We start from the raw sequence: 26157 nt of genomic DNA, 5'->3' as shown, positions 1-26157 counted from the left end.
GACCGTGGGTGAGGGAGACCGTGGGTGAGGGAGACCGTGGGTGAGGGAGACCGTGGGTGAGGGAGACCGTGGGTGAGGGAGACCGTGGGTGAGGGAGACCGTGGGTGAGGGAGACCGTGGGTGAGGGAGACCGTGGGTGAGGGAGACCGTGGGTGAGGGAGACCGTGGGTGAGGGAGACCGTGGGTGAGGGAGACCGTGGGTGAGGGAGACCGTGGGTGAGGGAGACCGTGGGTGAGGGAGACCGTGGGTGAGGGAGACCGTGGGTGAGGGAGACCGTGGGTGAGGGAGACCGTGGGTGAGGGAGACCGTGGGTGAGGGAGACCGTGGGTGAGGGAGACCGTGGGTGAGGGAGACCGTGGGTGAGGGAGACCGTGGGTGAGGGAGACCGTGGGTGAGGGAGACCGTGGGTGAGGGAGACCGTGGGTGAGGGACCGTGGGTGAGGGAGACCGTGGGTGAGGGAGACCGTGGGTGAGGGAGACCGTGGGTGAGGGAGACCGTGGGTGAGGGAGACCGCGAGGTGAGGAGACCGTGGGTGAGGGAGACCGTGGGGAGGGAGACCGTGGGTGAGGGAGACCGTGGAGGTGAGGGAGACCGTGGGTGGAGGGAGGGAACCGCCCCCTGGGTGAGGGAGACCGTGGGTGAGGGAGACCGTGGGTGAGGGAGGACGTGGGTGAGGAGCGACCGTGGGTGAGGGAGACCGTGGGTGAGGGGAGACCGTGGGTGAGGGAGGACCGTGCGGTGAGGGGAGACCGTGGGTGAGGGAGACCGTGGGTGAGGGAGACCGTGGGTGAGGGAGACCGTGGGTGAGGGAGAACGTGGGTGAGGGAGACCGTGGGTGAGGAGACCGTGGGAGGGGAGACCGTGGGGTGAGGGAGACCGTGGGTGAGGGACGGACCGTGGGTGAGGGAGACCGTGGGTGAGGGAGACGTGGGTGAGGGAGACCGGGGTGAGGGAGGACCGTGGGTGAGGGAGACCGTGGGTGAGGGAGACGTGGGAGGGGACCGTGGGTGAGGGAGACCGTGGGTGAGGGAGACCGTGGGGAGGGAGACCGTGGTGGAGGGAGACCGTGGGTGAGGGAGACCGTGGGTGAGGGAGGACCGGGGTGAGGGAGACGTGGGTGAGGGAGGACCGTGGGTGAGGGAGACACTGGGTGAGGGAGACACTGGGTGAGGGAGACACTGGGTGAGGGAGACACTGGGTGAGGGAGACACTGGGTGAGGGAGACACTGGGTGAGGGAGACCGTGGGGTGAGGGAGACACTGGGTGAGGGAGACGTGTGTGAGGGAGACCGATGGTGTGAGGGAGACCGTTGGTGAGGGAGACCGTGGGTTGAGGGACCGTGTTGAGGGAGACCGTGGTTTGAGGGGACCGTGGGTGAGGGAGACACAGTGTGAGGGAGACCGTGGTTTGAGGGAGACAGTGGGTGAGGGAGACGTGGGGAGGGAGACCGTGGGTGAGGGAGAACCGTGGGTGAGGGAGACAGTGGGTTGAGGGAGACCGTGGTTGAGGGGAGGTACAGTGGGTGAGGCGACCGTGGGTGAGGGAGGGACCGTGGGGTTAGGGAGCAGTGTGTGAGGAGACCGGGGTGAGAGACGTGGGAGAGGGAGACCTGTGGAGTGAGAGAGACCGTTGGGTGAGATAGACCGTGGGTGAGAGAGACAGTGGGTGAGAGAGACCGTGGGTGACGAGGAGGAACGTGGTGTGAGAGAGACCAGTGGGTGAAGAGGACGTGGGTGAGGTGAGGACCGTGGGTGAGGGAGGACCGTGGCGTGAGGGAGACGTGAGACCGCTTGGGTGAGGGAGACCGTGGTGAGGTGAGCGTGGGTGAGGGAGACCGTGGGTGAGGGGGAGACCGTTGGGTGAGGGAGAACGTGGGTGAGGGAGACGTGGGTGAGGGAGACCGTGGGTGAGGAGACCGTGGGTGAGGGAGACCGTGGGTGAGGGAGACCGTGGGTGAGGGAGACCGTGGGTGAGGGAGACCGTGGGTGAGGGAGACCTGTGGGTGAGGGAGACCGTGGGTGAGGGAGGACCGTGGGGTGAGAGAGACCGTGGGTGAGAGAGACCGTGGGTGAGAGAGACCCGTGGGTGAGGAGACCTGTGGTGAGAGAGGACCGTGGGTGAGAGAGACCGTGGGTGAGAGAGGACCGGTGGGTGAGAGGAGACCGTGGGTGAGAGAGACCGTGGGTGAGAGAGACCGTTGGTTGAGAGAGACCGTGGGTGAGAGAGACCGTGGGTGAGAGAGACCGTGGGTGAGAGAGACCGTGGGTGAGAGAGACCGTGGGTGAGAGAGACCGTGGGTGAGAGAGACCGTGGGTGAGAGAGACGTGGGTGAGAGAGACCGTGGGTGAGAGAGACCGTGGGTGAGAGAGACCGTGGGTGAGAGAGACCGTGGGTGAGAGAGACCGTGGGTGAGAGAGACCGTGGGTGAGAGAGACCGTGGGTGAGAGAGACCGTGGGTGAGAGAGACCGTGGGTGAGAGAGACCGTGGGTGAGAGGACCGTGGCGTGAGAGAGAGACCGTGCGGTGAGAGAGACCGTGGGTGAGAGAGACCGTGGGTGAGAGAAGACCGTGGGTGAGAGCGACCGTGGGTGAGAGAGGACCGTGGGGTGAGAGAGGCAAGTTGGTGAGAGAGGACCGTGGGTGAGAGAGACCTGTGGGTTGGAGATGAGACCGTGTGTGAGAGAGACCTTGGGGTTGAGGAGGACCGTGGGTGAGATGAGACGTGGGTGAGAGAGACCGTGGGTGTGAGAGAGGCCGTGGGTGAGAGAGGCCGTGGGTGAGAGAGCCTGGGGTGAGAGAGGCCGTGGGTGAGAGAGGCCGTTGGGTGAGAGATGGCGTGGGTGAGAGAGGCCGTGGGGACGAAGGCCGGGGTGACGAGGCCTGTTGGGGAGAGACCGTGGGGAGAGGCCGTGGGGGAGAGGCCTTGGGAGAGAGGCCGTGGGAGGTGGGGCAGATCGTGAGTGATCGTGGGAGACCGTGAGAGAGAGAGAGGGAGACATTGGGAGTTCGGGAGTGGAGAGACCACGAGAGACTTTGAGGGAGAGAGACGGTGGGTAATAGAGAGGGTGAGGCCGTGGGAGGCCGTGGGAGATTGTGAGAGGGAGATTTTGAGAGGGAGATTTTGAGAGGGAGATTGTCAGAGGGAGATTGTGTGAGGGAGATTGTGTGAGGGAGATTGTGTGAGGGAGATCGTGTGAGGGAGATCGTGTGAGGGAGGTCGTGTGAGGGAGGTCGTGTGAGGGAGATTGTCAGAGGGAGATTGTCAGAGGGAGATTGAGTGAGGGAGATTGAGTGAGGGAGATTGAGTGAGGGAGATTGAGTGAGGGAGATTGAGTGAGGGAGATTGAGTGAGGGAGATTGAGTGAGGGAGATTGAGTGAGGGAGATTGAGTGAGGGAGATTGTGCGAGGGAGATTGTGCGAGGGAGATTGTGCGAGGGAGATTGTGCGAGGGAGATTGTGCGAGGGAGATTGTGCGAGGGAGATTGTGCGAGGGAGATTGTGCGAGGGAGATTGTGCGAGGGAGATTGTGCGAGGGAGATTGTGCGAGGGAGATTGTGCGAGGGAGATTGTGCGAGGGAGATTGTGCGAGGGAGATTGTGCGAGGGAGATTGTGCGAGGGAGATTGTGCGAGGGAGATTGTGCGAGGGAGATTGTGCGAGGGAGATTGTGCGAGGGAGATTGTGCGAGGGAGATTGTGCGAGGGAGATCGTGCGAGGGAGATTGTGAGGAGAGACCATGATATAGAGAATGTGGGAGACATGGCGAGGGAGAAATCGCGAGTGGAGAGACCATGATGAGAGATTTCGGCGCCGATTTGAAACTTGCCGGCTGGCCCTGCTACGATCCATCTTGGGTTTAACCTGCAGGTTGAGTCGCAGTGTGAGGAGCTCACAAATACTTGAAAGATCTGGACACGGTCCCTATCATCGGCGAGCTCCTCCAAGGCTACGTTGACTGGGTCATGTTGCCTGCATGCCCGGCCACTGCACGCCCAAGCAGCTTCTTTCTGTTTGGCCGGATCGAGGGGGGCTAAACGGGCGCGGTACGGGCTAGAGAAGAGATGGAGTGATGTGGTACAGGAGGATGTGGAGCTGAGTGGACTTGATGATGACTGGTACCAGCGGTGTCAAAATTGGGCTCTGTGGAGGAGGCTCGTGAAGGACGCTGCTACTGGGCAGTTGGAGGCAGTCCCCTTCCACCAACAATGAAGGACAGAGGATGTGCGCTCACAACAACGAGCAGAGCGCCGGGCGACTAAAATGCACACATTTTGCACAGTAGGGGGCACAGGTGGTGGTGCATCTGCCAGTCATCTCAGTCAGAATCAGAATGGTTATTTAGACTGCAGGAGGAGGAATCCGATGAGCTCTGAAGCTCTTTTCCACAAATGTCCAGTATGGGCATGGGGAGTCAGCGATTTTCAACGGCAACCACACGATACAAACACGATACACACAAACACACGATACACACAAACACGATACATACAAACAAGATACACACAAACACGATACACACAAACACACGATAGGAGTGCAAAATAGAACAAAAGGTAAACAAGTCGTGAAATGGAAATTAATTATTTAAGTCCGATTTATCAAGATTGGGCAAGAAGCAAAAACATCAGTAGCCAAATTAAACACAACAACAAGCAGCAGTTCTAAAGAAATTAGGTGATGATTTAAAAGTGCATCGTAGTTCCCAGTGGCTTCCTCATACCGGAGAGGAAGAGCGTTCCAGACGTCTACCACAAGCAGCAGCAGAATCTGAAAGCGACATGCGACGCAGCAACGACCACTTTCTTTGTCCTACAGTTAGTAACCAGTGTCCGTGGTTTCTATATTCACGCCTTGTTTGCGATACGTCACAGGGGTGGGGCGAGGGAGATTAATTTCCCTTCGTGTGCCTCACTCTTTGCCCCAGTGCCAGGACGAGAACGATGAACGAGGGAGGAGAGATGAAGATCTACTGCCCGATCTGCAACTGGGTGGTGATCAGCCTCCCTGCCCTGGAGGACCACATGACGAAGCACAAGGGCCTGACCAAGTCTGTGCTGTACCAGTGCCCCCACTGCCCGTACAGCACGGAGGAAGCGGCTACTCTGATCGGCCACCAGAGGAGCCACGCCGACGAGAAGCTCTTCAAGTGCTGGGTGTGCGATGAAGTTTTCGCGAATTCAGGAGACTTCTGCTCCCATCAGAGCATGCACATCAATCGGGCACGACGCAGGAAGTCGATCGTCCCACTGCCAGGAGACGTCTCACCAGATGAGAGAACCCGCGCGGTCGAAAGGCCCTACCACTGCAATGTCTGCGGGGAGGACTTCACTCAGTCGCACCACCTCCTCAACCACAAGAGAATCCATACGAACGAGAAGCCGTACGCATGCACCGTGTGCGGAAAGGCGTTCGTGCGCTCGGACAACCTCGTCATCCACAGTCGGGTCCACACGGGCGAGAAGCCGTACAAGTGCGCCACTTGCGGCAAGGCATTCAACCAGTCGACGGCGCTCCTCAACCACAAGAGGACCCACACGGGCGAGAAGCCCTACGGGTGCACGGTGTGCGGGAAGCGATTCGCCCAGTCAAGGGTTCTTGTCAAACATGAGAGGACCCACACGGGCGAGAAGCCCTATGGGTGCGCCACGTGCGGCAAGTCCTTCGCCCAGTCGGGCACCCTGGGCATCCACAAGCGCACCCACACAGGCGAGAGACCGTACACGTGCGACGTGTGCGACAGATCGTTCACGCACTTGGGCACCCTCCACGTACACAAGAAGACGCACTCGGGTGGGAGGTCCCTCACGTGCCCCACGCGCGGGAAGGCCTCCTCTGAGGCAGGGCGCCTCCGGGCGTGCCGGCAGGCCCGCGCGGGCTCGAGCGCGTCGACGCCGCCGGCCCGTCCCCCCCTCCTCCGCCGCCGCGCCCGCGGTAGGGCCAGGCTGCACGAGGGTGCGACTGCCCCTGGGGAGGTCGTGGCGAGCCTCGGGGGCGAGGGTCCTGCGGCGACCCCCTCGGCGACCCCCTTGGCATCGCTAACATCAGAACGGGGAGAGACCCTCAGCTTCGAGACGTGGCCAGGGGTGAAGGTGGAATGCGACGGTGAAGATCCTTCCGCCTCCCTGCCGATCATGAAGCAGGAGTGTGGAGGGATCGCCAGCGTCGAGACTTGGCCAGGGGTGAAAATAGAACTGGGGGGGGAGGATTTTTCAGTTCCCCTCTCGATTGTGAAGCAGGAACAGGAAGAAAGCCCCAGCTGTGAGACACGGCTGGAGTGAAGGTGGCACACGGGTGGCCGAGTCTTTGCTTTGGGAACGGATGTTGAGGTCTACGTGGGAAGAGTAAAGGAGGATGCTCCAAGCAAGCATGTCGAGTGAGAGCGAGTCCTTGATTGGGACCTTTGTTAATTTGGTGGCATGGGTGGATAATGTGTACTACACAGAGGGGCAAGTCTCGTGGAGTGGAGATTAAATTCTCGAGAAGCTGACCGAGAGAGAAATGTTGAGAAAATTCCGCGTGATACATCGGCCGATCGAAAGCACGAGCGTATCTGCACGACTATGAAGGTACACAACGTGGAGACAATATTTTTTGTTCTGTGAACAGCTACACGTGAAGTTAAAATTACGTAGACTCTTTGTTTTATTTTATCAGGTAAGGGCCCACCACTGAGCCACGTAGCTCTTTTTAGAAGCGACTTGGCCATCACAAATGATACCTCAAGGAAGCGGCCTATCATCACGTGGACACTTATAGCAGCAGCCAAATACTCTCTTAACGCCTGGTGATGTTGATTTTAAATGTCGGGTGGTGGGGGTGGGGGGGAAACCAGAGGACCCGGAGAAAAATCTACATGAACCACATACAGCAGCCCGTGTCAGAACTGGGATTGAACCCACGACCTCCTGTATACCAGACGAGGTAGTTAACATCATGTCATCCAACGGAGGAGGAGACACCAAACCAGATTTTGAAGCAACACCTTTTCCGGACCTTTGCCGATCTTGAGGTGTTAAATGAATACACAAGACTTGATGAAAGAAAGTAAGTTGTGTATTACGTGCCCGTGCTTAATTTGTGTTTTGGATTATAATTCATCTTCTAAAACAAATCTGGACATTTCTCACACACCCCCAACTAAGGGCATCTCGCACCTCCAGGGAGTGCGTGCACCCCCTTTTCCAAACATATTAAGAGTGATTTTGCCTATTCTTAATGTAATAGTATTTATAGATCTGTTGTCTCGAGGGAGTTGAAATTGGCTTCTAAGAGGAAGCCGCAATAAAGGTAACTACACACAGATAATAGATGGAAATGACACACAACTTGGACAACCAGTTCAAAAGGGTAAGACAAAGCCAGAGAGGAACAATAACAGAACCATAGGGAACCAGGGGCCTCCACCAGACAGTGAGGTCCACCTAAAGGTGGGTAATAATTATTACAAGCCCGGGCTGGAGAAAGTTTAAAAGTTCAGCAGTGGAGTTACAAGCTTAGCTATACCTTCAACATCAGGATATCAAAACATAACTTGAGAATAAGAAGCGCGGATCCTTGGCGATACAGACGGGGAACAAAGGTTAATAGGACCCTCAATATCTTTGGTAACAATTACTGCATGCCACGAATCTTTGTTAAGCAGAGCCGGACTAATTATCCAGCCGTGGAAGCGGAGCCTGGCTGGATGCAGCCGAGTAAAATCACGCCGTGTGCTCGCATACACCCACTGACCCAACGCACTTTGCTGGGGACCTGAGGTATTTTCGGTAGGAGGAAGCACACCGCTAACAAGCCGATCACCGCCTCTGGACCCCAGAACCACCAATAGCAGAGATCGTACGTGGACAAACTCAAACCATACTACCCGCTATAATTATTGGACCTCTTGGTGACTGCCCTCCAGCACACACACACACAATGCGCATATCGGTACAAATAAGATTGTTCCGCGGGGTTTTGGTTTCGCATAAAGTTGCCATTCCAAGATGGTGTGTTACTGATTAACTGGTCGTGGAGAAGCATTGTTCTGTCCCTTAAATTGCATGGATACGGTCGTTTAGCAGTATTTTAGTCATTTGTTTCTTTTCATCACGTAATTTTGCCAATTTATTGATGTAATACTAGCCATTGATAAGCATCTATTAGCCATTGGCATGTCCACTTTTGTTTCTGGATATTTCTTTAATTGCATAATCACACCAATGAATTCATTGATGTTATACTAGCCATTGACAAGTATCTATTAGCCAAATCTACACACTGGCATGTACACTACTGTTTCGGGATATATTTCTCTAATTGCATAATCGCGTCGTTAAACTCACCACCACCCGACACAGCCAACTAGTAAGGGTTGTCACGTAAACAGAACATGCCAATTTGTCACTAGTACAGCTTGCCAGTGTGTTGGAGAGCCAAGCCACAACATTTACAATCTGAGTACAACATTTCGCCAGTAATTACAACTAGCTTCATCAGGCGACAGCCAGATTTGTGGAGAAGTCCACCTATTTGTTCCTTATATAGAGACGTAGATGTGGTGACGAAGCTTCTGCGCTCTTGAGTCAACGTACATTATGCATGTGCATTATGCTGGCCCATTGATCTTGTCCTTCCTGTCCATTGTGTGTATTAAAATTGCCGTACCAACGATAATCCCTATTGAAGTATGGTGGCCTGTATAGGTATGCATTTAAACAATGTATTTGATGATTCGCTTCCACACAGCACTAAGTAGCTATCTGAACGGTTAAAATAATTTGTATTTCTTTCAATGTCGATGAATTATCTAATTAGTCTTGGCCAGTAGTAGCTAATTTAGCACAGAACGTCAACATGATCAAAATAAATTGAGTGTCCTTGTTGGCACGCATGTTCTGCTAATGCTGACAGTTGTATTTGGGAGTATTTAATATTTATTTGGTGTTCTTTTAGTCTCGTGCTGATCATTCGTCGTGTTTGCCCAACATAGCATTTGCCACAATGATTTAGAAATTCGTTAAGTGTATCTTAGCCGTGTGGCCTGACCACCTATGTGTCATCCACATCTAAACTAAACAGAGGGTTTTCGTGTGCTTGAAGGTATTGCTTTTGTTTCAAAATTTCCCATGTACAAATTCGCTATCACAGGAGACAAAGGAGAGCCCATTGCTGCTCCTTACTTTTGTTTATAGAATTCACCTTTCCACAAGAAATAGATGTTCTTTAGACAGTGTTCAGCTAGTCTTGGGATATATTTGGCTAAACCTATGCTCGTTACCAGAGTGTCGAATAATTAAATTAACTCGTTTACCGGAACACATCAAAACTTACGAGGCTATCATTAGAGTTAAGCTTAATATGTTTAATTATACTTACGAGATGTTCAGAGTTTTTGATGAACGAAGAGGTCCTACCGATGTTGGGCTGTATTTGTTTCGTTACGTATTGTGTTAATTTGTATTTGGCAGAGCCTATTGTACTAACTATGATTCTTAATGGGACATCAGGTTTGTGAATCTTTGGTAGCCCATTAAGTCTTGGTGGTTTTGATGCCCTTGGTTTGATCAGGTATTACTCTTCCTTGTGTAGCCGGTATGGGCTTAATGTAAATGAACCACAAGTATAATTCATCTTGGTTCTTTCAGTAAAGTCACGTAGAAGGGAAATAATCAAATAATACAAATAAAACATAATAATTTATTTTTTATTATTTCCCTTCTACGTGACTTTACCGAAAGAACCAAGAAGATGAATCCCTGCAGTCACGAAAGCTTTAAATCGAAACACAAGTATATAATTGTGCATGAAAGTAATAATGGCCATGGATTGGGCCCATAGGGTCACGTGAGTGCACAGTAGGCCACGCCCACCAATGGAGTAGATAAAAAATTCAATTTTTGCATGGTGTACAGTCTGGAAAGTACCCACATGCCAAATTTCAACTTTGTTGCATGTCGGGAAGTATGCTAAACATTTTGAACAGACACACATTCACAAATTTCCCTTTTATAGAAATAAATTCATAAAGCGCTCTACCTAGCATTTACCTGTTATGTGTAGTACACCAGTAATTACCCTGTAATTTGCATGGGGTACGGGTAAAAGGTAGGGTAAAGGCAGGCTCGTTGCTTTTGACCTTTTACCTTACCTTGCTAAAGGGTAAAATTATGGGTAGAGTGATTGTATTGTGGTAAGGTAAAAGGTAGGGTAACGGTAGGCTCGTTGTTTTTACCTTTTACCTTACCTTGCCGAGGCCTAAATCGCACTAAATCGCTAATTTAACTAATTTAAATTTGACGGATGTGAAAAAGGAATAGCGCTTGCTCACGGCGTGGTACCTTGCTATTTAATTTTTATGTAAACTCCACCGTTGGAGAGCCAAGCACGCGACCACAAACAAACCCACACAAACCCACGCACAATTTTTGACTTTTATTTATATAGAAGATATATAGCCATGTGAGCCATGCGGCTCTTGACTCGGGTGCAACCACAACAAACAAAAACATGAACAAAGAACATCTTAAACTGACGACGCACAACAGAAAAATCCAGGAAAAAAACAGCAAAGTCTTCCAGAAAAAAAACACAGTATATCACCGCTGTGTATAAAATACCAGTGGGATGCAAGTCAAACACTAACAACCATAAGACAATGTAGATTAAAGTTATCAGGCTAACTCTGTACTTCAACAAACGTGGCTAAACCATATGTTTTCGAAATCGCCAAAATAAAGCTAAAAAATAATGTAACAATGATCATAGGAACTGTGATTCAAATTTAACAATAAACGATTTACATAACATGTACGACCAAACTTTGCAGCAGGAGTATCAAAATTTTTCAATGCACCTTTAAAGATCAGCACACTATAATCAAAACTCAAGATCTTCCTTTGCAGCGGTCATCCGTTGTATGTTGCTAAATTTCGTTTCATATTACGTACCGTGTTACTGTGTTACTATATACTGATAATCTACATATATAGAAAAGGCAAAGTTGTGAATGTGTCTGTTCGAAATGTTTAGCGTACTTCCCGACATGCAACAAACTTGAAATGTGCCATGTGGGTAGCTTCCAGACTGTACACAATGCAAAACGTATGAAAATAGACTTTTGTATTTTTTTTGGGGGGGGGGGCTCAATAATGCATATATTTTGAACGGCAAGTGAGCTCTGACGTCACGTCTGTCCGTTGCCCACCGGTCGCATCGTCACGTCTCTTCGCCCCCCCCCCCCCCACTAGTCGTGACATCATGTCTCTTCGTCCAACCACCCACCTCTCATGACGTCACGTCCCTTCGCCCCCACCCCCCACCGGTCGGATCGTCACGTCCCTTCGTCGTCCACCGGTCGTGACGTCACGCCGGCGTCGGATGCTCCCATTTTGCTCGCCCCCCCCCCTACGTCACTCGCACGCGACGGAAGGATTCTGACGGAGAGGAAGCGGAGGCCGTGGGTGAGAGACCGTGGGAGAGAGGCCGTGAGTGAGAGGCCGTGGGGGAGAGACCGTGGGGGAGAGGCCGTGGGTGAGAGGCCGTGGGGGAGAGGCCGTGAGTGAGAGGCCGTGAGTGAGAGGCCGTGAGTGAGAGGCCGTGGGGGAGAGGCCGTGAGTGAGAGGCCGTGGGGGAGAGGCCGTGGGGGAGAGGCCGTGAGTGAGAGGCCGTGGGGGAGAGGCCGTGGGGGAGAGACCGTGGGGGAGAGACCGTGGGAGAGAGACCGTGGGGGAGAGACCGTGGGAGAGAGGCCGTGGGTGAGAGACCGTGGGTGAGAGACCGTGGGGGAGAGGCCGTGGGTGAGAGACCGTGGGGAAGAGAGGCCGTGGGTGAGAGAGACCGTGGGGGAGAGGCCGTGGGTGAGAGACCGTGGTTGAGAAGCCGTGGGGGAGAGACCGTGGGGGAGAGACCGTGGGTGAGAGGCCGTGGGGGAGAAGCCGTGGGGGAGAGGCCGTGAAGGAGAAAGTGAGAGGGAGTGAGAGGGAGTAAGAGAGGGGGAGGTGGGGGAAGATCGTGAGTGATCGTGGGAGACGGCGAGAGGAGAGAGACCGTGGGAGTTCCTGATTGGAGAGACTTTGAGGGAGATATGCCGTGAGAGAGAGAGACCGTGGGAGAGAGGGAGATTGTGAGTGGGAGATTGTGAGTGGCAAATTGTGAGTGGGAGATTGTGAGTGGGAGATTGTGAGTGGGAGATTGTGAGAGGGAGATTGTGAGAGGGAGATTGTGAGTGGGAGATTGTGAGTGGAAGATTGTGAGTGGGAGATTGTGAGTGGGAGATTGTGAGTGGCAAATTGTGAGTGGGAGATTGTGAGAGGGAGAATGTGAGAGGGAGATTGTGAGTGGGAGATTGTGAGTGGGAGATCGTGAGTGGGAGATCGTGAGTGAGAGATCGTGAGTGGGAGATCGTGAGTGGGAGATCGTGAGTGGGAGATCGTGAGTGGGAGATTGTGAGTGGGAGATTGTGAGTGGGAGATTGTGAGTGGGAGATTGTGAGTGGGAGATTGTGAGTGGGAGATCGTGAGTGGGAGATCGTGAGTGAGAGATCGTGAGTGGGAGATCGTGAGTGGGAGATCGTGAGTGGGAGATCGTGAGTGGGAGATCGTGAGTGGGAGATCGTGAGTGGGAGATCGTGAGTGGGAGATTGTGAGTGGGAGATTGTGAGTGGGAGATTGTGAGTGGGAGATTGTGAGTGGGAGATCGTGAGGGGGAGATCGTGAGGGGGAGATCGTGAGGGGGAGATCGTGAGTGAGAGATTGTGAGACATCGCGAGGGCGAAATCGCGAGTAGAGAGATCATGAGAGATTTCTGCGCTGGTTTGAAACTTGCAGGCCGGCCCTGCCTACGATCCATGGTGGGTTTAACCTGCAGGCTGAGTCGCAGTGTGAGGAGCTCACAAATTCTTGAAAGATCTGGACACGGTCCCTATCATCGGCGAGCTCCTTCAAGGCTACATTGACTGGGTCATGTAGCCCGCATGTCCAGCCACCGCGCATGCCCAAGCAGCTTCTGTTTGGCCCGATAGTGGGGGGCGAACCGGGCGTGGTACGGGCTGGAGATGAGATGGCGCTGATGCGGTACGGGAGGATGTGGAGCCGAGTGGACTTTCCAACGACTGGCACCAGCGGTGTCAAGATCGGCCTCTGTGGAGGAGGAGGCTCGTGAAGGATGCTGCTACTGGGCAGTTGGGGGCAGTCCCCCTCCAGCAACAACGGAGGGCAGAGGAGCGACGCTCACAACAACGAGCAGAGCGCCGGGCGACTAAAACGCAGCAAGTTTGCACAGTAGGGGGCACAGGTGGTGCATCTGCTAATCAACTCAGTCAGAATCAGAATCTTTATTTAGACTGCAGGAGGAATCCGATGAGCTATGAAGCTCTTTTCCACATGTCCAGTATGGTCATGGGGAGTCAGCAATTTACAACGGCAAACACACTATACACATAAACACACGATACACACAAACAATACACGCAAACACGATACACACAAACAAACGATAGGAGTGCAAAATAGAACAAAAGGCAGGCAAGTCGTGAAATGGAAATTATTGTTTAAGTTTGATCTATCAAATTGGACAAGGCAGCAAAAATAACTACAGAACAGTAGCCAACCGCGCTAATAGGATGTGCAGGGGAAGGACAACACAACAACAAGCAGCAATTCTAAAGAATTGAGTTTGTTAATCTAGATGATGATTTAAAAGTGCATCGTTGCTCCCAGTGGCTTCCTTATACCGGAGAGGAAGAGCGTTCCAGATGGCCGCCACAAGTAGCAGCAACATCTGAAAGGGACATGCGACGCAGTGGCGACCACTGCCTTTGTTCGACGTTTAGCAACCGGTGTCGGTGGTTTCTAGCTTCACGACCTGTTTGCGATACTTCGCAGGGGCGGGGCGAGGGAGATTAATTTTCCTTCGTATGCCTCACTCTTTGCCCCAGTGCCAAGACGGGAACGATGAATGAGGGAGGAGAGATGAAGATCTACTGCCCGATCTGCAACTGGGTGGTGATCAGCCTGCCCGCCCTGGAGGACCACATGAAGCAGCACAGGCGCCGGACCGAGTCTGTGCTGTACCAGTGCCCCTACTGCCCATACAGCACGGACAAAGCGGCCACTCTGATCGGCCACCAGAGGAGCCATGCCGACGAGAAGCTCTACAAATGCTGGGTGTGCGATGAAGTTTTCGCGAATTCGAAAGACTACTGCTCCCATCAAAGCATGCACATCAATCGGGCGCGACGCAGGAAGTCGATCGTCCCACCGCCAAGAGACGTCTCATCAGAAAAGAGAATCCGCGTGGGCGAGAGGCCCTACCACTGCAATGTCTGCGGGGTGGACTTCACTCAGTCGCAACACCTCCTCAAACACCAGAGGATCCACACGAACGAGAAGCCGTACGTGTGCGCCGTGTGCGGCAAGGCGTTCGTGCACCCGAGCACCCTCGTCATCCACACTCGGGTCCACACGGGCGAGAAGCCGTACAAGTGTGCCACGTGCGGCAAGGCATACAGCCGATCGACGGCTCTCATCCACCACAAGAGGACCCACACGGGCGAGAAGCCCTACGGGTGCACAGTGTGCGGGAAGCGATTTGCCCTGTCGAAGGTTCTCGTCAAACATGAGAGGACCCACACGGGCGAGAGGCCCTACGAGTGCACCACGTGCGGCAAGTCCTTCACCCAGTCGGGCACCCTGGGTATCCACAAGCGCACCCACACAGGCGAGAGACCGTACACGTGCGACGTGTGCGGCAGGTCGTTCACGCACTTGGGCACCCTCCACGTACACAAGAAGACGCACTCGGGTGGGAGGTCCCTCACGTGCCCCACACGCGGGAAGGCCTCCTCCGAGGCAGGGGGCTTCCGGGCGTGCCGGCAGGCCCGCGTGGGCTCTAGCGCGTCGACGCCGCCGGCTCGTACCCCCCTCCTCCGCCGCTGCGCCCGCGGGCGGACCGGGCTCCACAAGGGTGGGACTGCCGCTGGGGAGGTCGTGGCGAGCCTCGGGGGCGAAGGTCTCATGGCAACCGACTCAGAAACCCCCTCGGTGACCCCCTCGGCTACCCCCTCGGCATCGCTAACATCAGAATACGGAGAGACCCTCAGCTTTGAGACGTTGCCAGGGGTCAAGGTAGAATGCGTCGGTGAAGATCCTTCCACCTCCATTCCGATCGTAAAGCGAGAGCGCGGAGGGATTGCCAGCTTCGAGATGTGGTCAGGGGTGAAGGTGGAATGTGATGGTGAAGATCCTTCTGCCTCCTTACCGATCGTGAAGCGGGAACGGGAAGAAAGCCCCGACTGTGAGACGCGGCTGGGGTGAAGGTGGCACACTGGAGGCCGAGTCTCTGCTTTGGGAACGGATGTTGAGGTCTATGTGGGAAGCGTGAAGGACACTCCAATCAAGCATGTCGAGTGAGTCCTCGACTGGGACCTTTGTTAATTTGGTGGCGCGGGTGGAGGAGGTGCACTACACAGAGGGGGCAGGTCTCTTAGAGTGGAGATTATGGCGTGCGATACAACGGCTGTTCGAAAGCACGAGCGAGTCTGCACGACTGTGAAGGTACACAATGTAGAGGCAATATTTTTTGTTCTGAGAACAGATACACGTGAAGTGAGAACTACATAGACTTTTATTTTACCAGGTAAGGGCCCACCACTGAGCCACATAGCTATCTTTCAGAAGCGACCTGGCCAACACAAATTATACCTCAATGAAGCGGCCTACCATCACGTGGACACTTATAGCAGCATACTCTTAGGTTTTTTCGGTAAAGTCACGTAGGGGAAAGTAAATAAATAATACAAATACATAACAATAGAAATAAAATAATAAATCACGACGTTTCGTAGGCAGCACAAGCTTCCATCATATTTATTATTTTATTTCTATTATAATTTCTACTATTTGTATTATAACATTTTCTTATTTATTTATTTTTCCCTACGTGACTTTCCTGAAAAAACCTAAGAGTATGAATCCCTACAGTCACGAAACCTTCAAATCTAGAACTTATAGCAGCAACCAAATACAGTAAAATCTTGGATTGTGAGCATAATTCGTTCCGGAAACGTGCTTGTAATCCAAAGTACTCGTATATCAGTTGTGATCACGTGACGCTCGGCAGACAAAGCGTACTACTCGTATTGCAAGACCTCGCTCGTTTATCAAATTTATATTTATTTAAAAATGTTGCTCGTCTTGCAAAACACTCGCAGACCAAGTTGCTCGCAATCTAAGGTTTTACTGTACTCTCTAAACGCCTGGTGATGTTGATTCTAAACGTCGGGGTGGGGGTGGGGGTGAAACCTGAGGACTCTGCTTGACAACCACCAAGGAGACGGAAGCGTCGATGCCAGAGGTCGCAACCGGGTACCCGATACCTGTACCCTACCCGATACCCGGCTACCCGTACCCGGCCGGGTACGGGTAGCCGTTTGCGACCCTGCTGCGGCCGGGTACGGGTAGGCCGTGAGTCACTGGTGAGTAACCGTTTGTCACTCATTTCCCAACGTCTTGTCTCTCATTTCCCAACGTCTTGTCTCTTCTCACAATTAAAGTTCCTAGAATCAACCCACCCGCGCCTGCAACATGGCTTCATCCCAGAGGTCGCAATCAGGTACCCGATACCCGTACCATACCCGGCCAGGTAGGGTACGGGTACGGCCGGGTACGGGTACCCGTTTGCGACCCTGGTGCGGCCAGGTACGGGTAAGGAATCAAAACCCGTTTGCGACTTCTGGCCTATGCTGGCATCTTCTTCACATTCTTCTTGTCGTACGGCTGCCGATGTAGATGCAGAGACAAACGACTGTAATTTCGCATTCACCAGGTGGTCTAGCCCAGATGATGCGTCAGGAGGACCAGTAAGCGGAGGAGCGTAGCATACCGCACCATCGCTCGTCCGGTTTCATGCAGCAGGGGGAAGAGGCGCACCGAGTGACCCCTCCGCCCCACCCCCTCCATGAGCTCCATCCAGAGGTCGCAAACGGGTTTTGATTCCTTACCCGCACCCGGCCGCACCAGGGTCGCAAACGGGTACCCGTACCCGGCCGTACCCTACCCATACCCGGCCGGATACGGGTAGGGTATGGGTATCGGGTACCTGATTGCGACCTCTGGGATGAAGCCATGTTGCAGGCGCGGGTGGGATGATTCTAGGAACTTGAATTGTGAGAAGAGACAAGACGTTGGGAAATGAGTGACAAACGGTTACTCACGAGTGACTCACGGTCTACCCGTACCCGGCCACACCAGGGTCGCAAACGGGTACGGGTAGCCGGGTACGGGTAGCCGGGTATCGGGTAGGGTACGGGTATCGGGTACCCGGTTGCGACCTCTGGCTCCATCTGAATCGCCCCCCCCCCTCCCGTTCATAACGTAGCACGGTTTCGTAAGTCGTGTACGGCGCCGTATTTAAATGCCCGCACGGTCGGTGTTGTGAAACGTGTTACGGTTCAACGCAACAAAAAGGGTGACGCACCGTTAATACCTCATAAATTAAGAGAAAACGTCGTACATTTGCATGTAATACTGGACTGTAACAAATACCGCACCGTAAATCTAACCTATAAACGTAATTTTTTGGCTGTTTGTATGTCTCTCTGTGTGTGCGCCTTGTAATAATATTAACTGACAAACTATTGGGTTTACGTTTCAACAGAGTACACAAATACAACAAACTAAGCCCCTGGATGAACACTTGCTATTTGTTTTTGCCCTTGGTTCCATCTAAACTAAGAAAATCACACTTTGTACAATGTACGCTCATCTTGATAACTGAGCCGCGCCAAAGCACGCATCTGCTCATGTGCAACGCCGACTGGCAGTTCCCCCTAGCAACACAAACACAGTTGTTTAGCGACGACGGGAGGTTCTCTCGCGTTAAAGATTTGGTGGTCATATTGTTTACGAGAAAAAATGCCTCCAAAACAAACAAAGAGAGTGGCGGCACTGTGGCGTGCAAAACAAACAATGTAACTTTACCGAAAGAACCAAGAATATAATGCAGGAGCAGTACATACATACAACTTAATAAAAAATACTATCCATAAATTTCATGGGTTAGATCGCGTAAATATCAAAGTGTCGTTAAACCCACCACCGCCAATTAGTAAGTTTGTCACGTAAACAGAACATGCCAATTCGTTACTAGTGTAGTGGGTTCCAGGAGACTTGAGACGTCTTTCGAGGCAACACGGTTTATTTGTAAACTACAACATAACTCCCCTAACTCCCACTCTCTAGGGAGGTACAGCCTCCGGGCTAACGTGCCCTCACACTCAGTAATCCTGGCTCTCAGCCCTCCGGCTATCTGTGCCCTAGGGGAGGCTAACTGACCCGACCCAGCCAAGGTACGGGTCCTGACCACTGGTCCGCGCTCGGCACCAGCCCTTACAAGGACGTCGGGTCCCAGGGTCCCAGGGTACTAGCTAGACTGTTCTTCTGTTCTTCGTCTTCGGAACACTCAAGGGTGCCACAGTCGGGTTTTTTACAATCGGGTTTAATTGTCTTTTTATATTAAACCCGATCATCTGAGATTGGGAGAACCGCACTTCTCAACAATGGGCTTCATCCATTCCAAGCTAAGGAACTCACTGGCGCCTAACGATTGTGGAGAAGCTCGTGTTCATCAAGACCAACCTGCTCGCATTCTACGACTACCCCGTGCTCGACGGCCCCGAGTACGATAGCAGCACCAATGAGGAAGAAGCCTAAGCCTATCAGAGTTTCGTATTCATTAAACCAGGTTTTAATTCCCCGAAATCGGGTTTAATTGTATTAAAGAAAAAACCCGATGCCTGCCGCTGGAAAAATTGGGTTTTTTCCACCCATGGGAACACTGCCCCGAGCTTGTCCCAGAGGTGCCCCTTTTATACACCTCTCGGGGGCTCTCCGCCCCCGGTACCACCCCCTCTCTGGAACCTTCCAGGGGGCTCTGGAAGAACCCCCCAACCCCTCACCTGGTGTCTGGGACCCTGGCTCCTCAACGGTCCGGCTCTCTCTAACCTTTCCCAGCTCAGTGTGGCACCCCCTATGGGCCTGTGCCCACAACTGTAGGTAAGTATATATACCGACGGTATAAGATGTGCATTTCCGACGCTAAACTAGTTTCATGACTCTCGGACGACACAAAGTATAGAGGGCATTCTTTATTTTGATTAGGGCGCTTCACGCAGATAACTTGGACAAGGATGACACGCAAATAACGATGACGCGAAGACAGCGGCAACGCGAAGACCGCACCGACATGAAGACAGCGACGGCGTGGAGACGACCCCGATCCCATGGCAGCCCGAACCGTGCTTGTCGCCTCCTTTTATCACTCACTCCGCCCCTGGCCACGCCCCCTTTCTTGAACTCTCTGGCCCATTCCTGAACTTCCATGGCGATTCCCCCTTGCGACAACTCGACGTCTTATTTATCAACCCTGTAATTCCCGATCGTGACCGCTAGTCCACGGACTGTCTTTGCACCCGCACCGTCTCCACACACATACTGTCTCCACACACATACTGTCTCCACACATGCACTTTCTCTACACTAGTACAGCACACCGGTGTGTTGGAGAGTAAATCCACAATCACAATCTGAGTACGACGTTTCGCCGCCGCCGACGTCTTCACCGCACTTGTGCGACTCGCACGCGTCGTGTGTCTAGTTTGTTGTCATTTCCCCGCACCTGCAATTAGCAGAGTTGACTCCACCGTGGCGAAATGTTAACTAGCTCTCCTGGTATACAGGTCTTGGGTTCTCTGAGATCCCTGGATAACTAGTGTGTGGTCCTTCGACAATGCTCCTTGGACCTCAGCATGCCATTGTTGTACGTCGACTTCAACCTGTTAGAGGGAATTATTAACACCCACACAGACCCTCTTTGCGAAGCGAGTGATCTAGTTTAACGGCGGCTGATGTGAAGACATTCGATTGCCTGGTCCCTCTGCTGTCCGTCTGTTCTGTAGGGGGCGAACCTGTTTCCAATGACCAGCTGCAAAGCACAACAAACAAAAGTTGGCCCTACTGCAGTGCAGTAGTGTTGTGTGGTTTTCTTCATTGCACACACCACACGCCTTGAGTAATCGCAATAGGTTTCCTCTCATCAGATGTTGTCCCATCCCAGACACTTGTACCTGCTGCTCCAAGACCCTGTCCAACCTATTGATCAGCCTCCTTATGTGCAATGTGTCGGTGGTCTCCTGACCTCCCATGGGTCCCCGAGTTGATGAGTCCTTTTGAAGGTTTCCTCTAGGGTTTTCTGCAACACAACCTCGGCTGCCAAATGACAATGGCTTATAAGGAAAAGAGTCACGGCACCAAGTGTAACCGGCCCGCCCTATCCCTCTCCTCCCGTGTTCATTACGAGGGGTCAGGCCGGTTAATGAGTACAAAAAAAACAATTATAGTAGATGAGTTCGGAGGCGATGAGTGGATACTCTGCGTTGTGATCTGCCCTCCTGAGAATTGGATGACTCCACCACCAAGGGACACCATAGGATTGTGTGACTGCAACTCTTTATTTCAAAGTGTTCTTCTGAGGAGCATTCGTGCGTCTGTACGACATCTACCTGAATCTGAATAGGCGTCCTGTACCCTGAATTAATTACTCTACTGGTGGGCGTGGCCTACTGTGCACCCACGTGACCCTATGGGCTTAATCCATGGTCATTATTATATTCATTCACAATTATACTTGTGGGTCATTTACATTAAGCCCATACCGGCTACACAAGGAAGAGCAATTCCTGATCAAACCAAGGGCATCAAAACCATCATGACTTTATGGGCTACCAAAGATTCGCAAACCTGATGTCCCATTAAGAACCATAGTACAATAGGCTCTGCCAAATAGAAATTAACACAATACGTAAGGAAACAAATACAGCCCAACATCGGTAGGACCTCTTCGTTCATCACAAACTCTGAACATCTCGGAAATATAATTAAACATATTAAGCTTAACTCTAATTATAGCCTCGTAAGTTTTGATGCGACTTCTCTTTTCACGAGGGTTCCGGTAAACGAGTCAATTAAATTACTCGACACTCTGGTAACGAACATAGGTTTAGCCAAATATAGCCCAAGACTAGCTGAACACTGTCTAAAGAACATCTATTTCTTGCTAGGGGCAGCAATGGGCTCTCCTTTATCTCCTGTGATAGCGAATTTGTACATGGAAGATTTTGAAACAAAAGCAATAGCTTCAAGCACACTAAAACACTCTGTTTAGTTTAGATGTGGATGACACAAAGGTGGTCTGGCCACGCGGCAAAGATAAACTTAACGAATTTCTAAATCTCAACTCGCAAAACCCATCCATCCAGTACACCATGGAAGTGGAAGCTGACAGAACTCTACCATTTCTGGATATTCTGCTCGGACGGGGTCAAAATGATCAAATAACACAGCATTTGCCAAAAGAAAAAGCACACCGACGCCTATCTGAATGCAGTCACACCATCGCCCCACACAAAAATCTGCTCTCATCAAGACGCTCATTCATCGGGATAAGAAAGTATCAGATGGTGATAGTCTGAGAAGCGAAATTAAACATGTTAAGGAAGCGCTGCAAATGAACGGTTACAATGATGCACAAATCAACAGGGCATTGAATGCCACAATCAAATCAAATAACACGAGCATTGAAACTTCCCAAGTAATTAAAACGATCAAAATACCATACATTGCGGGAGTAACTGATAAACTAGCCAGATGTTTGGAAAAACAAAACATTCGAATTAGATTTGGCACGGTACATAAAATACAGAAATTAATATCTGGTACAAAAGAGGTATTACCGAAGCTATCAACAGAAGGTGAGTATCGGATTAACTGCACTTGTGGCAAATGCTATGTTGGGCAATTAGGGCGAATGATCAGCACGAGACTAAAAGAACACGAAATAAATATTAAATACTCCCAAATACAACTGTCAGCAGTAGCAGAACACGCGTGCCAACAAGGACACTCAATTTATTTTTTATCATGTTCTGTGCAAAACTAGCTACTACTGGCCAAGACTAATTAGATAATCAATCGATATTTAAAGAAATAAAAATAATTTTAACCGTTCGGATAGCTACCGACTTAGTGCTGTGTGAAAGCGAATCATCAAATACATTGTTTAAATGCATGCCTATACAGGCCACCATACTTCAATAGGGATTACCGTTGGGACGGCTATTTTAATACACACAATGGACAGGAAGGACAAGATCAATGGGCCAGCATAATGTGCAAGCATAATATACGTTGACTCAAGAGCGCAGAAGTTTCGTCACCACATCTACGCATCTATATAAGGAATGAAAAGGTGGACTTCTCCATAAATATGGCTGTCGCCTGATGAAACTAGTTGTAATTACTGGCAAAATGTTGTACTCAGATTGTAAATGTTGTGGCTTGGCTCTCCAACACACTTGCAAGCTGTTCTAGTGACAAATTGGCATGTTGTTTACGTGACAACCCTTACTAGTTGGCTGTGTCGGGTGGTGGTGGATTTAACGACACGATTACGCAATTAGAAAAATATATCCCAAAACAATAGTGTACATGACAATGCGTAGATTTGGCTAATAGACGCTTATCAATGGCCATGTATGACATCAATGAATTGGTATGCTTATGCAATTAAAGAAATATCCAGAAAGAATAGCGTACATGCCAGTGTGTAGATTTGGCTAATAGATGTTTATCAATGGCCCGTATGACATCAATGCATTAATTGCCAAGATTACGTGATGAAAAGAAACAAATGACTAAAATACTGCTAAACGACCGTATTCATGCAACTTCAGGGACAGAACAATGCTTCTCCACGACCAGTTAATCAGTAACACACCATCTTGGAATGGCAACCTTATGCGAAACCAAAACCCCGCGGAACAATCTTATTTGTACCGATATGTGCATTGTGTGTGTGTGTGTTGGAGGGCAGTCACCAAGAGGTCCAATAATTATAGCGGGTAGTATGGTTTGACTATGTTCACGTACGATTTCTGCTATTGGTGGTTCTGGGGTCCAGAGGCGGTGATCGGCTTGATAGCGGTCTTTCCTTGAAACGAAAACACCTCAGGTCCCCAGCAGGATGCGTTGGGTTGGTGGGTGTATGTCGGCACACGGCATGTGATTTTACTCCGCTGCATCCAGCCAGGCTCTGCGTCCACCGCTGCAGTGGTTGTCGAGTCGGCATGCTGCTCACGCTGACTGCGGTGCCCGTGCTGGCAGAGATCGATGGGTCTGGCTCCGTCTACAGTCATGTGCGCGATGGTCACGTCGCCAGATATCGCTTGCAGCTCGTCCGCCGGCGGCAGTGCGTCACCCCCCTTGGCACCAGACACGGTTGACCCTTGCAGAGTGAGGAACGGCTGGGAGAGACAGCGCCCGTCATGTCTTCCCCCCTCTTTCCGAGAGTCATCCAGCAGTTGTCTGTACGTCTCGTTCTCTGCTCAGTGGACACGCTCCAGATCAGGTTATATCGTTCCGTGTCAGTCTCTGGTTCGACCCTCACTATCCTTCGCCTGTGGGTTGACTAAGTACTGGGCACACTCACGAGTAGTGGTGGCCTCAGGTCTTCCTTCAAAGATGTTGACTTTGATCGGAGCACGATAGGAATAATCCTCACACTATGGTCGTGTGTGTAGGCTGTAGAAAGTCTTGTTCACAGTTCTCTCCCACACGTCTTGTATCGCAATGCTGCGAGTGCAAGCCTTTGCTTGGAAGTGGCTCACCCAATGACACGTATGAAAATAAGATTAAAAAAAAAACTCCCTGTGATGCATGGAGTCTACCGGTCTAGAGCTCAATATTATTGCCAGTCACGAGGACAAGTCCCGGAGCCCGCCTCTGGCAGAACAGACTTCTGTGGTTTAGCGTTTCGCTTATATCCTACATTTTTCTTCTTCGGCTCTGTCTTCTCACAAAGCACCAGAATTATTTTGATTCCGCTCCTTGGCTCGTCATTGGTCAGGACACCTTTTGATTTTGCTATCACAAAGCAGCAGCTGTGGGCCTTTGAAGTCGAGACCTTGTGTCCGGGTGTGCGTCACCACCGCCATGTTATCCGTTCACGTTTTGAGCAGCATTTGCTGCACTCCCTGTCACGATTGGAACTTATGCATTTAGAATCAACATCACCAGGCGTTTAGAGAGTAACTGGCTGCTGCTATAAGTGTCCACGTGATGGTAGGCGGCTTCATTGAGGTATCATTTGTGATGGCCAAGTCACTTCTAAAAAATTAACCCGTAAAAACTAAGTTTTTCACTATAAATCCTTTATATGCGTGGCATCGGTTTTATTTTATTATTCATTTCTGTTTTTCTTGAGTAAGAGTTCAATTTTTATCACATTGGTATTTTAAATTAAATATGAAAAAAAAATTTCCCTAAAAAGTGGAAAATTTTGGAAAAAAATATTCACGAAAATAAATTGTCACGCACAACGAGTCTGTGTGCAAAATGTCAGCTCGATTGGATCACGGGAAGTGGGTTAAAAAACGACCGAAAGATTTGCACAGTCGTAAGCGCGCAAGCAAGCAAGTGAACTTAATATAAAGGATTTAAAAAGAGCTACGTGGCTCAGTGGTGGGCTTTACCTGGTAAAATAAAACAAAGAGTCTACGTAGTTTTCACTTCACGTGTATCTGTTCTCAGAGCAAAAAATATGGCCTCCACATTGCGTGCCATAACAGTCGTGCAGACGCGCTCGTGCTTTCGAATGGCTGATGTAATGCACGGCATTTTTTCTAAATTGATCTTTCTCGATCAGCTTCTCCTCCACCCACACCACCAAATTAACAAAGGTCCCAGTCGACGACTTACTCTCACTCGACATGCTTGCTTGGAGCCTCCTCCTTGACTCTTCCCACGTAGACCTCAACTTTTGTTCCCAAAGCAGAGACTCGGTCTCCCGTGTGCCAACTTAACCCCAGCCGTGTCTGACAACCGGGGCTTTTTTCCTGTTCCTGCTTCACGATCGAAAGAAGAACTGAAGAATCCTCCCCCCCAAGTTCTACTTTCACCCCTGGCCAAGTCTCGCGCTCCTGCTTCATGATCTGTAGGGAGGCAGAAGGATCTTCACCGTTGCATTCCACCTTCACCCCTGGCCACGTCTCGAAGCTGAGGGTCTCTCCGTGTTCTGATTTTAGCGATGCTGAGGGGGTCGCCAAAGGAGTCGCAGAGGGGGTCGCTGCGGGACCCTCGCCCCCGAGGCTCGCTACGATCTCCTCAGTGGCAGTCACGCCCTCGTGGAGCCTGGCCCTACCGCGGGCGCGGCGGCGGAGGAGAGGGGGACGGGCCGGCGGCGTTGACTCGCTCGAGCCCGCGCGGGCCTTCCGGCATGCCCGGAGGCTCCTTGCCTCGGAGGAGGCCTTCCCGCGCGTGGGGCACGTGAACGCCCTCCCGCCCGCGTGCGTCTTCTTGTGTACTTTGAGGTTGCCCAAGTGCGTGAACGATCTGTTGCACACGTCGCACGTGTACGGTCTCTCGCCTGTGTGGGTGCGCTTGTGGATGCCCAGGGTGCCCGACTGGGCGAATGACTTTCCGCACGTGGCGCACTTGTAGGGCTTCTCACCCGTGTGGGTCCTCTCATGTTTGACGAGAACCCTCGACTGGGCGAATCGCTTCCCGCACACCGTGCACCCGTAGGGCTTCTCGCCCGTGTGGGTCCTCTTGTGGTTGAGGAGCGCTGTCGACTGGTTGAATGCCTTGCCGCACGTGGCGCACTTGTACGGCTTCTCACCCGTGTGGACCCGATTGTGGATGACGAGGGTGTCCGAGCGCACAAACGCCTTGCCGCACACCGTGCACACATACGGCCTCTCGCCTGCGAGGATCCTCTCTTCCGGTGAGACATCTCCGGGCAGTGGGACGATCGACTTCCTGCGTCGTACCCGCTTCATGTGCACGCTCTGATGGGAGCAGAAGTCTCCCGAATTCGCGAAAACTTCACCGCACACCCAGCACTTGTAGGGCTTCTCGTCGGCGTGGCTCCTCTGGTGGCCGATCAGAGTGGCCGCTTTGTCCGTGCTGTACGGGCAGTGGGGGCACTGGTACAGCACCAACTCGGTCCGGCCCCTGTGCCGCTTCATGTGGTCCTCCAGGGCGGGCAGGCTGATCACCACCCAGTTGCAGATTGGGCAGTAGATCTTGATCTCTCCTCCCTCGTTCATCATTCCCGTCCTAGCACT

General features: G+C 51.8%; 3 protein-coding genes across 3 annotated transcripts in view; 2 read left to right on the top strand and 1 right to left on the bottom strand.

Moving 5' to 3' along the window:
• Positions 1 to 3941: 3941 nt before the first annotated feature.
• On the top strand, positions 3942 to 8937 carry LOC133359854 (zinc finger protein 664-like). The gene has a single exon (XM_061578408.1). It carries the CDS (start codon positions 4943 to 4945, stop codon positions 6278 to 6280), a length of 1338 nt encoding a protein of 445 aa, XP_061434392.1. The 5' UTR covers positions 3942 to 4942; the 3' UTR covers positions 6281 to 8937.
• A 2475-nt stretch (positions 8938 to 11412) lies between these two features.
• Positions 11413 to 16274, top strand: LOC133359851 (zinc finger protein 664-like). Its single transcript, XM_061578406.1, has 2 exons — positions 11413 to 11471; positions 13918 to 16274. Exon 2 carries the CDS (start codon positions 13934 to 13936, stop codon positions 15293 to 15295), a length of 1362 nt encoding a protein of 453 aa, XP_061434390.1. The 5' UTR covers positions 11413 to 11471; positions 13918 to 13933; the 3' UTR covers positions 15296 to 16274.
• A 2831-nt stretch (positions 16275 to 19105) lies between these two features.
• The window catches only part of LOC133359946 (zinc finger protein 287-like), a 33949-nt gene continuing 26897 nt past the window's right edge, over positions 19106 to 26157 (bottom strand). The window contains exon 4 of the mRNA XM_061578511.1: positions 19106 to 26155. Within this exon, the coding sequence (XP_061434495.1) occupies positions 24793 to 26155 (1363 nt within the window). The 3' untranslated portion in view covers positions 19106 to 24792. The remainder of the gene's footprint in view (positions 26156 to 26157) is intronic.

Source organism: Lethenteron reissneri, chromosome 66 (genome assembly GCF_015708825.2).
Source record: "Lethenteron reissneri isolate LAM-NWPU_2019-01 chromosome 66, ASM1570882v1, whole genome shotgun sequence".
Lineage (NCBI taxonomy): Eukaryota > Metazoa > Chordata > Hyperoartia > Petromyzontiformes > Petromyzontidae > Lethenteron > Lethenteron reissneri.
This window is presented reverse-complemented; position numbering and strand designations above follow the sequence as displayed.

Bases quoted from the DNA above. Each gene is read 5' to 3' on its own strand.
- LOC133359851 (XM_061578406.1), top strand. From the start codon at position 13,934: ATGAATGAGGGAGGAGAGATGAAGATCTACTGCCCGATCTGCAACTGG.
- LOC133359854 (XM_061578408.1), top strand. From the start codon at position 4,943: ATGAACGAGGGAGGAGAGATGAAGATCTACTGCCCGATCTGCAACTGG.